Source organism: Phocoena phocoena, chromosome 4 (assembly GCF_963924675.1).
Source record: "Phocoena phocoena chromosome 4, mPhoPho1.1, whole genome shotgun sequence".
NCBI classification, from domain to species: domain Eukaryota; kingdom Metazoa; phylum Chordata; class Mammalia; order Artiodactyla; family Phocoenidae; genus Phocoena; species Phocoena phocoena.
The window spans coordinates 47,557,802-47,569,900 of NC_089222.1; the positions used below are offsets into that span (position 1 = coordinate 47,557,802).

Below are 12,099 nucleotides of genomic sequence, written 5' to 3' on the forward strand. Positions count from 1 at the left end.
AAAGACAACATTGTATGATTTTATTTATATGAAACATCCAGAAAAGAAAAATCCATAGAGACAAAGTGGCTAGTGGTTGCCTGGAACTGGGGAGGAGACAGGGCAGCATGGGAACAAGGGTTAACCAGTAACCAGGCATGAGGGATTTTATCCGAATGATCGAAGGATTCCAAAACTGGGCTGTGGTCAGGTTGCATGACTCTTAAAATGGGTAAATTCTGTGGCAGTAAATCATACCTCAATAGTTTTTTCAATTTGTTTTCTAAGGCATATATATAAACCATGCATCAATAAAGTTGTATTTTAAAAACGCATGTATAGAAACAGACTCACAGACTTAGAGAATGAACTTATAGTGTCCAGGGGGAAAGGGTAGGGGGAAGGGATAGGGAGTTTGGGATTGACATGTACACATTGCTAGATTTAAAATGGATAACCATGGTGGGAATGTAAATTGGTACAGCCACTATGGAGAACAGTATGGAGGTTCCTTAAAAAACTAAAAATAGAACTACCATACGACCCAGCAATCCCACTACTGGGCATATACCCTGAGAAAACTATAATTCAAAAAGAGTCATGCACCACATTTATTGCAGCTCTATTTACAATAGCCAGGACATGGAAGCAACCTGAGTGTCCATCGACAGATGAATGGATAAAGAAGATGTGATACATATATACAATGGAATATTACTCAGCCATAAAAAGAAATGAAATGGAGTTATTTGTAGTGAGGTGGATGGACCTAGAGTCTGTCATACAGAGTGAAGTTGTCAGAAAGAGGAAAACAAATACCATATGCTAACACATATATATGGAATCTAAAAAAAATAAAAAAGAATAAAAAGGTCATGAAGAACCTAGGGGCAAGATGGGAATAAAGACACAGACCTACTAGAGAATGGACTTGAGGATATGGGGAGGGGGAAGGGTAAGCTGGGACAGAGTGAGAGGGGCATGGACATATATACACTACCAAATGTAAAATAGGTAGCTAGTGGGAAGCAACCACATAGCACAGGGAGATCAGCTCGGGGCTTTGTGACCACCTAGAGGGGTGGGATAGGGAGGGTGAGAGGGAGACGCAAGAGGGAGGGGATATGGGGATATATGTATATGTATAGCTGATTCACTTTGCTACAAAGCAGAAACTAACACACCACTGTAAAGCTATTATACTCCAATAAAGATGTTAAAAAAAATAAAATAAAATGGATAACTAACAAGGACCTACTGTATAGCACAGGGAACTCTGTTCAATGTTATATAACAACCTAATTGGGAAAAGAACTTGAAAAAGAATATACATGTATATGTGTAACTGAATCACTTTGCTGTACACCTGAAACTAACGCAACACTATTAAACACCTATACTCCAATTTAAAATAGAAAGTTTAAAAAAAAAAAAAGGCGTGTATATAGAGGGACCAACCCTCCCAGTTTGTCCGACTCTCCCAGTTTTAGCACTAAAAATTCTGTGTCCCAAGAAACTTCACAGTCCTAGGCAAACTGAGAGGGTTGGTTTCCCTACATGAATGCTACCTTTTGTGTAAGAATGAAGGGGGGGGGGATGAGAAAACACATTTATCATTACTTTCCTTCACCAAAAGAAACACAGAAGATAAACACCAAAAAACAGTGGAGTTGGTTACTTAGTTGGCAGGGTGGGGAATGGGGCAGAAGCGGTAAGAGTGTCACTTCTCTAGTATACTTTTTGGTATAGTTCTGATGTTTAGAAGCATGTTGATGTTCTGTGTATTTTTAAATGAATAGAATTAAATTTACAAGGATGGGAAGTGTGTGGGGATGGGCGGGGGGAAGGAACCTTAAACCTGGAAGAAAACTGAAACAAATGAACCCAATTTATTTCAAATAAATAACAATCACAGTGAAGGACAAAAACGAATTAATCCAAGTAATTCATGAACACAAAATGTAATTACACATTCTTAGTCTTGGGCAGGGTACAGACAGGGAAAGAACTGCACACAGTCCTGTAGTCTTTTAAGTATGTTTTTAATAGAAATAGGGCAAAAGAAATTCTAAGACTGTTTCAGATGTACTGTAGGACTGAACAAGTGAATGAAGTGATTTTTCAGGGAGCCAGGATTCTGAGGAAGAAGGGACACAGAAACACGGAATGGGGAAAGCAAGAAAGAACCCTATGAGGATGGACTGCAACTGGAGGTACTAGTGTGAACTCATGATTTCTGAAGTCAAACATCATGTGCCTATGACATGTAAAATGTATGTGTACATGCATATCCGTGTGTATATGTCTGTATATGCACATTTTCTAGTTCTGTGTGAATAGGCCTAGAAGCAAGATGACACCCAGTAGCAATGACACGTAGTAGCAATGAGCCTACACAGCAGCCAGCAGATCTATGTATCTGTTATCATTCCCCAGAGTTCCTTGGAGAAACTGCTGATTCCAGATCCTGGGACATATTTAAGATAATGTCCTTTAAAAAAAAAAAGGTAGTGGAAGCCACAAGGACACAGAAACAAGATTGAAATGGAAGGTACTCCTAACTGGTCAAATCTCAGACCATTTTAAGTACCAAAGTAAGTAATGAATTATAAGCCATTGAAAAAAATAGAAAAACAGGAGTCCAAAACAACAGTAACTATAAAAATTCATGTGGACAGATATGGACTAATGAATGGAAGGATGGGAGAGAAAGGAGGGTTCAGGCTTACAGAGAACACTGTGTCAACTGGTACATAAGAAGAAATGCTGGAGTTGGAAAATCACCATTTTGTAACTGTCAAAGTAAAGACTGAATAAGCAAGAATCATCAATGGATGCTAAATATTGGGGGGAAAATGTTGATGTTAAGCATGGACTTAAAAAGAGCCTTCCGGGCTTCCCTGGTGGCGCAGTGGTTGAGAGTCTGCCTGCCAATGCAGGAGACACGGGTTCAAGCCCTGGTCTGGGAAGATCCCACATGCCACGGAGCAGCTGGGCCCGTGAGCTACAAATACTGAGCTCTGCGCGTCTGGAGCCTGTGCTCTGCAACAGGAGAGGCCGCGACAGTGAGAGGCCCGCGCACCGCGATGAAGAGTGGCCCCCGCTTGCCACAACTAGAGAAAGCCCTCGCACAGAAACGAAGACCCAACACAGTCAAAAATAAATAAATGAATAAAATGCAAATGTCCCTGGAAGGATAACACAAAAAAAAAAAAAAAAAGAGCCTTCCACAGATTGCTTATCAGGTGTAAGGTAAAAAACAGTCACTAGGGCTTCCCTGGTGGCACAGTGGTTGAGAGTCCGCCTGCCGATGCAAGGGACACGGGTTCGTGCCCTGGTCCGGGAAGATCCCACATGCCGTGGAGCGGCTGGGCCCGTGAGCCATGGCCGCTGAGCCTGCGCGTCCGGAGCCTGTGCTCCGCAACTGGAGAGGCCACAACAGTGAGAGGCCCGTGTACGGCGTACGGAGGAAAAAAAAAAAAAAAAAAGTCACTATACATTGGAGAAACTGAACGACACCTTGACCAGCTGACCAAAATTAACAGTGAGGAGAAGATGAGACACCGTGTAGTTATTCTGACCAAGAATGCATAGCCTGAATCTAATCGTGAGGAAACCCAAAATGAGGAACATTCTATTATTAAAGGGAGGATAGGGGAGGAGACAGAAGACTGTATTTTTCAAAAACAGCTCAACACCATAAAAGACAAAGGCAGCCATGGAAATGATCCAGGGTAAAGGAGATTAAGGGAAGGTAAGCAAATCAACAAATGATAAAATAAAAATGGTAAAATCTTAACAATAGGTCAATCTGAATAAAAGATGTGTTGATGTTCTTTGCACTATTCTTACTCTTGCCAATATCTGGTAAATTTGAAATCCCTTGAAATTATTTCCATATAAAAAGTTAGAAAAACAATTAGGAAGGCCTGACATTGGGTTACTAACCTCATGTTTTGCCAAACAAGGTTATTACAATGCAATCATGAAAAAACCCCATACTACCACCATCTACAATTATATCACTTTGTTTTAAAAAAGTGTGAGGAGAGGGCATATTAAACATCCCAAGCACAGCAATGATCTTAAATAAAAGAACGGTCCTTTAAAATGAATAAATTTAGATTTATGAAAAAGACATCACATTATCCTAATCTTTCTCATTTCCCCGTGGACCAGGGACAGCTATGTCAGCTTGGTGTTAGGGAATTAGTATTCTAAGTGGTGCATTTTCGACAACGGATGAAGTACAGTTCAGTGGAAAGAGCATGGAGTCTGGAGACAAATGTTGAATTCAAATCCTGGCTCCAGCAATTACCAGCTTTGTAACCTAAGCTCTCTTAGCCAGTTTCCTCAACTGTAAGGCAGATGGCTAAATCACAGAGTGTTAAGAGAATTAAATTAATGTATCTAGAATAATGCTTGACACAGAGGTGCTCAACAAATGTCTCCTCTCTTCCTTTGCCTGGTAGCCACCTTTCTGTTCTCTGGAGTTGTATATGACTGGGGCCACACTGGTCCTTTCCTCCTTGACCCCAAAACACAAACCCACTAGGATCATGTAAGAAACGGAATTATCCTGAGAATAAACCTCCTTTTTGGAGGTAAATTTCATGAAAATAGAAGCTAGATATATTGCATAGTAGAATAAAAAGACACAAGACTTATAAAAACAGATGAGTTGGGGCATGGCTGGTAACTGATGAGGTCTCTTAAGGAGGTAAAGACAAGAGGAAGAAAGACAGTACTTGTTTATCTTAGAAAGGTCTGCTGCTCCAAAAAAACAGTATATTTTTTTCTTCATATATTCACAAGTCTATTTTGCAAATACCCATCCTTCTACTTCCAAGAGTGAAAAATAGCTTATGCCAAAACCAAACAGTATTAAAATCGCTAATTCTTTGTGTTTTACTAGCTATGTATCTCTGAAGAAAAAAAAATCAATTCAGTAAAATGTCCATAAATTATGAGATTTCATCCAATTGTCTATTGTTTTTTTTGCTTCCCTCCACATATTTCCTGTTTACATCTAACAGGACGATTTCCTTTTATGTTGCTAATGAGAGTAATTCTTTAAAAGTCTGTTTTTTAAAATGGGAGAAAGAATTTAAAAAAATAACTAAATTGCATCATAGCAAAAAAATTTATATTGCCAACAGAAATTTAGTTTAACATTTAAAATCTTTATAGAAGATAAATTCTGATTTTTTCCTTTATTTTATCATAATTGAAAAATGAAATCACTTAACCTGAATACTTGATACTTGATTTCCTTAAAACTTCTCTATGGTAAAACAAAACTGTCCATATTTCAAGAGTGTATATAATATTATTAACACTCATGACAATTTCAAACCAACTAGCATTGGTATAGTTTTAACTTACTATTAGTTGTGGCTATTTATGGAAAAAAAGTGCGGAGCTTATTAGGGCCCAGCAAACCAGAAATACTTAATTTTACATTGTAGAGTTCAAAAGTGGCAGTACAGTGTGAAGACACTATGAACTGCCATCTCCTTCTCATACGTCTCTTAAAACAAAGGCTGGAAAAACACTCAGTACCTCAAATATAATAACTAACAAAAATATTTCCATTAACTACTTTTTGCCCAGAGTGATTAAGGACATAAAAGATAGGAATTCTTGTTGCTTTATTATCTGATAAACTGCTAATAAGCTCCCGTTAGAAGTTCTTTACACATTACACCAAGTCGTCTTGGTCTTCTGATCATATATATATATTCACATATATATATGCATTTTTTTCAAGTAAAGAAATGTTTAACAGATGTAAACTATTTATTGAATATTTGCCACCAAATATTGTTAAATACATTATCTTGCAGCATATCGCTTTCAAGTTAAAATGTCAGAAACAAACACCAATATTTACAATTCTTTTAAGGAATGTTATATAATGACACATTAAGGCGTAAATTCTTTTGGCTTATAATTCTTAAAAGAATGATAATAGCAAAAGTGATGCAAAATCTTCAGTGTGAGATTATGATTAAGCTACATTTTACAAAAATATGGTGTAAGATGGCAATAATCCCATTCAACATCCTGGATTATTAGATCCCTTCAGGAGGGACTGATAATTTATACAGTCAAACTTTTAAATTTACAGATAAAGGCAGTCCAATACTGCCACTGAGGAGTACATCTCTTAACATATACAACTTTCAGGCCACAGTTTTGAAGGTCTGAAGTATCAAGTTGGTTTGATGAATTAGTCGGTTGGCACTTATGAACACATTTATTGCCCTGTTTCAAAAAAAAAAAAAACAATTAATTTTATCCCCCAAAAAATCATCCTTTAAAAATATTTTATACTTAAAATGCTCTACTAGCAGTAGCAATAAAATCAATTTAGGAAAAAAAAGGCAAGACAGTACTGAGTATCACAAATTTTATCCCAGCTTGGAACTGAAGGGTCCTGCATCATTTGAAACTATCTAGGAATTACTGCCCCCTAGTGGTTCTGGCTGGCAATAAGGTGTTGGTGGGCTGCTAATAATGGGTGGCACCTCAACAACCAGAGTTCACTTATAGGTCAAAAAAATAACTGGCCAAAGAAGAGGATTCAAACATAGTCTCCAGCTGCAGTTTCACAGAAGTTACCAAAATAACATCTGCTAAAACATTATACTCAGTCTCAAAATCTATATATCAATGGGCATGATAAATACTTAAGAAAAAGCTCATTACTTTGAATCTGATTCATCCCAATCTCTCTTACCTTCCTTCAAAAAAAAAAAAAACTGAGAATTTTACTTTTAGAATATACTTTTAAAAGAAAATAATCATATGGTTTCAATATTTATGAGTCCACAATATATAAAAATATGTTCTTAAAAAATTACTTCATGCTGCACCATATTTCCTATCAGTCTATTTTCATATGGCCTGGAGCACAGAGGTGACACCCTAGTCCCCTTGAGTGGCCTTATCAGTTTCTCAGTAGCAAAGCTAAGCTTGTACAGTTGTCCCTTGGTATCCAAGAGGGACTGGTTCCAGGACCCCCCTCAGGTACCAACATCTGTGGATGCTCAATACCCTTACATAAAATGGTGTAGTATTTGCACATAACCTATGCACATCTTCCAGTACACTTTAAATCATCTCTAGATTCTAACCTGTAATACCTAATACAATGTAAATGTAATGTAAATAGCTGTAAATACAATATAAATGCTATGGAACTTTCTGGAATTTTTTTCCCCAAATATTTTCAATCCATAATTGGTTGAATCCAGGGATGTGGAACCTGCAGATACTAAGGGCTGACTGTATCTTCATCCTAAACATTCCTCAAAAAAGGGGGACTAGGAAGAATTAGATGAATCAATGCAAATTCATCCTCCTACTAAAAATGGCTCAAAGATCAGGCTCTATTAATAATTTTCAATTTTGAGGAAACAGGGACAAAAATTGTGGCACATTATTCATATGCAAATAATGGTAATTTAAACAAGCTGCTGAATGGAGAAAAAGTAGTAGAGAGCTTGAATAATCCATATGCCTGTTTAAACTGTTAAAAATAACTATGGCACCAAGGCACCAGGAGTTTTAAAAACTGAACCCAAGTGATTCTAACATACAAACAGGAATGAGAGTAATTTCAGATTAATGAAAATTATGTTCCAAATGAATTTATACCTTTCAGTGTGCTTATTCCAGGATAGTTCTCAATTAATCAGTATCATAAATAATTTTCTTAATGCAAATTATTCTTTTAATGTGTTTTTTGGTTATTTGGGCTTAGCAGGGGAGACCAAGGAAAAATAGATGTAAGTTTATTTTCAGAACACACCTGCTAGCTTATTAAACTAAGTCAACAAGGTACATTTCCCCTAGACAACCTGAATAGTAGTATGAAACAACACAAAACCATTAATAATATTTAGCTCAATATCTTTAAGTTAGAATAAAATGTAAATATTTCAACCTGTTTGAACTATTTAAAATAATTATGAAAATCAATATACCATTCTAATGTATTTTTATTATTTTTTAATATTACTACAGTAATATTGTAATAGCTTGACATGGATATTGGGATCTTAAAATGTCAATGGTGGGATAGGATGTTAGAAGTCCCTGCCAATTAGAGCTGAAATAATCACCACTTATTCTTCTGCTTCAAGCACTGTAGGAAATTGGTTTTGTCCACAAAACTCTACTTGAGGTACAAAGAATTCTCTGTAAGGTATGAGGCTGCAGAAGACATAGCCTCTGCATCAGTTTATACATTATATGTACATGTGTATTATACATAAATCACATAAGATTACTTGGCTTTCTAGAATGTTCTACAGCCAAGTGTATGTAAATTTTAAAATAATGTCATATTTACCTTTTTAGTATACTTCCTGTCTTATAGAAAGCCCTCCCTATTCCAGGACAGTGGATCACAACCGTTTACAGTTTACGTGAAGCACTTTTACAAAAACACACCTGAACCCTGACCCCATTCCAAGCGAATGGAGTCAGAATCTCTGAAGGTAGGGCCAAGGCACTGGGATTTTAAAACACTGAACCCAAGTGACTGTAATGTGCAAACAGGATTGAGAACCACTGTTTTAACAATAGTGCAGCAGTTCTTAACAGACGTGCAGGATCCATGACATCTGGAAATTTCTCAGAAATGTAAATTCTTGGGCCCACCCTAGACCTACAGAATCAGAAACTCTGGGTGGAACCCAAAAGCAATCTGTCTTTAACAAGCCCTCCTCCAGGTGATTCTGAGGCTATTAAAGTTTGAGAATCACTGCTTCAGGGGTTGGTAAAATAGGCCAGTAAGTCAAATCTCACTCACTGTATGGTCTGCGAGCTAGGAATACTTTACATTTGAAAGAGTAAAAATTTTTTTAAAAATCAAAATATTATGATGTGACAGCTGAATTATATAATTCAGTGTCTATAAGTAAGGTTTTGTTAGAACACAGCCACAAAAATACCACTTGTTTCCACACTGTCTACAGCTGCTTCTGCACCACAAAAGCAGAGGTGAAGTGCTGCAGCTGCAACAAGCCCACCAAGTCAAAATATCTGCCATCTGGCCCTTTTCAGAAAAAGTCTGCAACTCCTGCTCCAGACTAGAGTCATGGCTGGATTATCAACCATTCCCTTTCTATTTTTAACAGTCTATCTTAGTAAGTTGGTGTAAATATTAATAATATAGTAAAAGGGTTTAATTTATATGATTTTAGTATCATATAAAACCACATAATTTTCTAATTCTTAAAAGAAAAGGATGATAAATGACAATACTTACTTGCCATCTTTAAAATAGGTTTTCAGAGTATCACTGAAACTTTTGGAGTACTTTACAAATTCTTTCTTTTGGTGTTCAAGTGCCTGCAGACATCAAAAATAATTTTAAAAAATACTAAATAAGAAAAGAGAAGTAACACAAAAGCCAAAGTCAAAGACAGGAGATTACACAGAATACGAACGTACCTTATATTACAGATAAGCATTTTTAGGTAAATATATGTAACAGCATATTTAAATGCAAGGACAAACCCAGTCATTAATGATACAAAACAATTTCCAATAATTCAACAGTCTTATTATTTAATTCAGTAAAATGACTAAGTGTAAAGCAATATCTAGGGTGGCAGCTTGCAAGGCTTCTACTAAACTTACCCTGCGGTTCTGGTATTGATATTTCTTGAAGACACTGTTCACTGTATCAAGAAGTTCTTTTATTGCACTAGCTATATCCCTGTTGGGTGAGGAAAAAACAATCTTCTTAAAATCAGTTTCATTTGAAAGAAGTCTACATTTTTTTAAAGAATCACTGCACTGTTAACTACCATATGAACACTGCATCAAGCACAAATACTTGACTGGCTAGTTGAATGGGGGTTTTAGCCTGTACCCTCCTGTGATCCCAGCTACTCTTGCACTGCTGACAAAACACTGCACAACTAACATCAGCTTTCCCAAATCAGTAACATTTCATTCAGCATTACGCACTCAAATTTATAAGAAAATACCTCTGCCTCTCACCTTTTCCAGTTACAATTCTTCCTTTTTCTGGCTCATGTAGGTGAATTCAAGCAACCATATCATCCACTTTTGCTATTTCATGAATAATTATATGAAAATTTGCTATTACATGTAACTCATTTCTGTACTTAAAACACCAAATTACAGACCTGATGTAGTTTTGAAACATAGTTTCAAACATAGTTCTGATGTTTAAAATATTTCCTCCTCAGATGTAGCTCTTCTCTCTTAAGACACATCTATTCTCTTCCAAACTTTTGCTGACACTATTTCCTTCAGAAAATATATTTAAATTTCTGGGAGACAATATCAGAATATTCTTCTACCTTAACCTTTTCAGCAATCATTCTTTGAGTATATATGTATCAGCACTTTTCTCCCCTTTCTAAAGAGAGAAGAAATCAATAATTCTCATCTGACTTGACTATTCTTCCTATCCATGTACCATTTTCTAAAAAGTCTTCTTATCTTTTGTATCTATGCCCTTTTCAATTTCCATGTTCTAACTTCATAGTAATATTTTGGCAAACTGAACTTACTATAATTCTGCATTCTCAAATAGCCTCTCAGTCTCTAAGGCAAACCTTCTCTTTTTCACATCCATTCTTAGCTGTTAATTGCTACAAAAACTTTTACTGTTCAAATGCAATGCAAGTGTGAAGATATGAATTAGTAAAACATCAACCTAGACCACCCCAAACATAACCTTTTATTACCTACTTTTTAGTCACAAATCTCAGATTTCAGTTATTTCACACCTAAAACATTTCAGCTATACTATTTAAAGAAAACCAAAAGGCTCCGTGTCCAGATTTTTGTGTGTACGTGTGTGTTTCACAGCTTATTTCTAGTAAATAAGCATATGGAAATTCTAAAAATTACAAATATACAGAATTTTGGTATAAAAAAGTATTTTAGCCTATTCTGAAGTAGCAATGATATTTTTATTAAATATTTCAATAATTATTTCCTTATTACCTCTTGTATTTCAAATATTGGCATCAGGCTGAAACATTAAAACATTAGATATTCAAACAGGATAATGAATTTACATAATTACATCTGTCCACTCTTTTTTGTTTTTTGGCCTCTAGTAGTAACAATTTTAAGTTACATTAACTATTCCTTTCATTTACGTTTTTGAGAAAGTTGAATCCTTCTGTATTGCTGTGATGGGCGTAAGCCCCCTACTGCTTAATAAAATGGTGTCATATGACCATCCCATTATGTGAGAAAAATTAGTTTCAACAAATAAAAAATGTCAAATCTCTGAATATGGAAGATTCTTCAAACCCACAATAAGCTTATTCAAAAGGGATACAACAAAGAAAATTATAGTGATCAGACAGCTGTTTATACACAACCATACCTTGTTGTGTACTTTAATGAATATTGGGAGTCTGTATGTACTTGAAAAGGGAAAAAAATCTCCCCAGGTGATTCTGCTGATGAACCAGGTTTGGAAACCACTGCTTGGAAACCCAGAACCTAGAGCTAATCCTTGATCCACTATTTGCCACGGAGCTTTATAAAGACCAAGGCTGTTTATCCCTAGGCCTGGCCTTTTCTAAAACAATCTGCAGCAATTTATGTCAAATATTATGTCATCTGTATGTACATGGAACAGCATTTTCATTTATGGCACTAAGGTTTGCACCAGGGAAGCTAAATTATTTTAGTAACTACCCGAGGGTTTGTTTCCTATAAGAGAAAATACCGGCACACACACACAAAATACTTCAGACAATTAAACAAAATAAAGAACTGGGGAAAACCTGAGGGTAAAATAATTATAATGCAATTACATGCAGTTTGGAGTTAACGGATTCTGTGATACAGGACAAATAGTATGTGTAAGTAGAAAGGAATTTTAGTAACTTGCAGGTTGCTAAAGGGGTTAAGGGGGCAACTCTGGGGAGCATACACACTGAAAGAGAGGACCACAGGCATCAGAAGAAATATAATACATCTTATTAAAAAAATTGCATGGAATAGTAGAGCTTCTAACTGTATCCACCAAATTTGTATAATTATGTTTATACAAACACTCTAAAGGAAGGAAATTCCTACACTGTATGTTTAGTTTGGTCTAGACTGGAC

General features: G+C 36.1%; 1 protein-coding gene across 3 annotated transcripts in view; it reads right to left on the minus strand.

Annotated features, from left to right (window-relative positions):
- Positions 1 to 5,759: 5,759 nt before the first annotated feature.
- Positions 5,760 to 12,099, minus strand: part of PDCD10 (programmed cell death 10) — a 39,166-nt gene continuing 32,826 nt past the window's right edge. For all 3 annotated transcript variants that reach the window (XM_065876246.1, XM_065876245.1, XM_065876244.1), the window contains exons 6-8: positions 9,634 to 9,712; positions 9,260 to 9,342; positions 5,760 to 6,246 (exon numbers count right to left, since the gene is read on the minus strand). In XM_065876246.1, the coding sequence (XP_065732318.1) occupies positions 6,165 to 6,246; positions 9,260 to 9,342; positions 9,634 to 9,712 (244 nt within the window). In that variant the 3' untranslated portion in view covers positions 5,760 to 6,164. The remainder of the gene's footprint in view (positions 6,247 to 9,259; positions 9,343 to 9,633; positions 9,713 to 12,099) is intronic.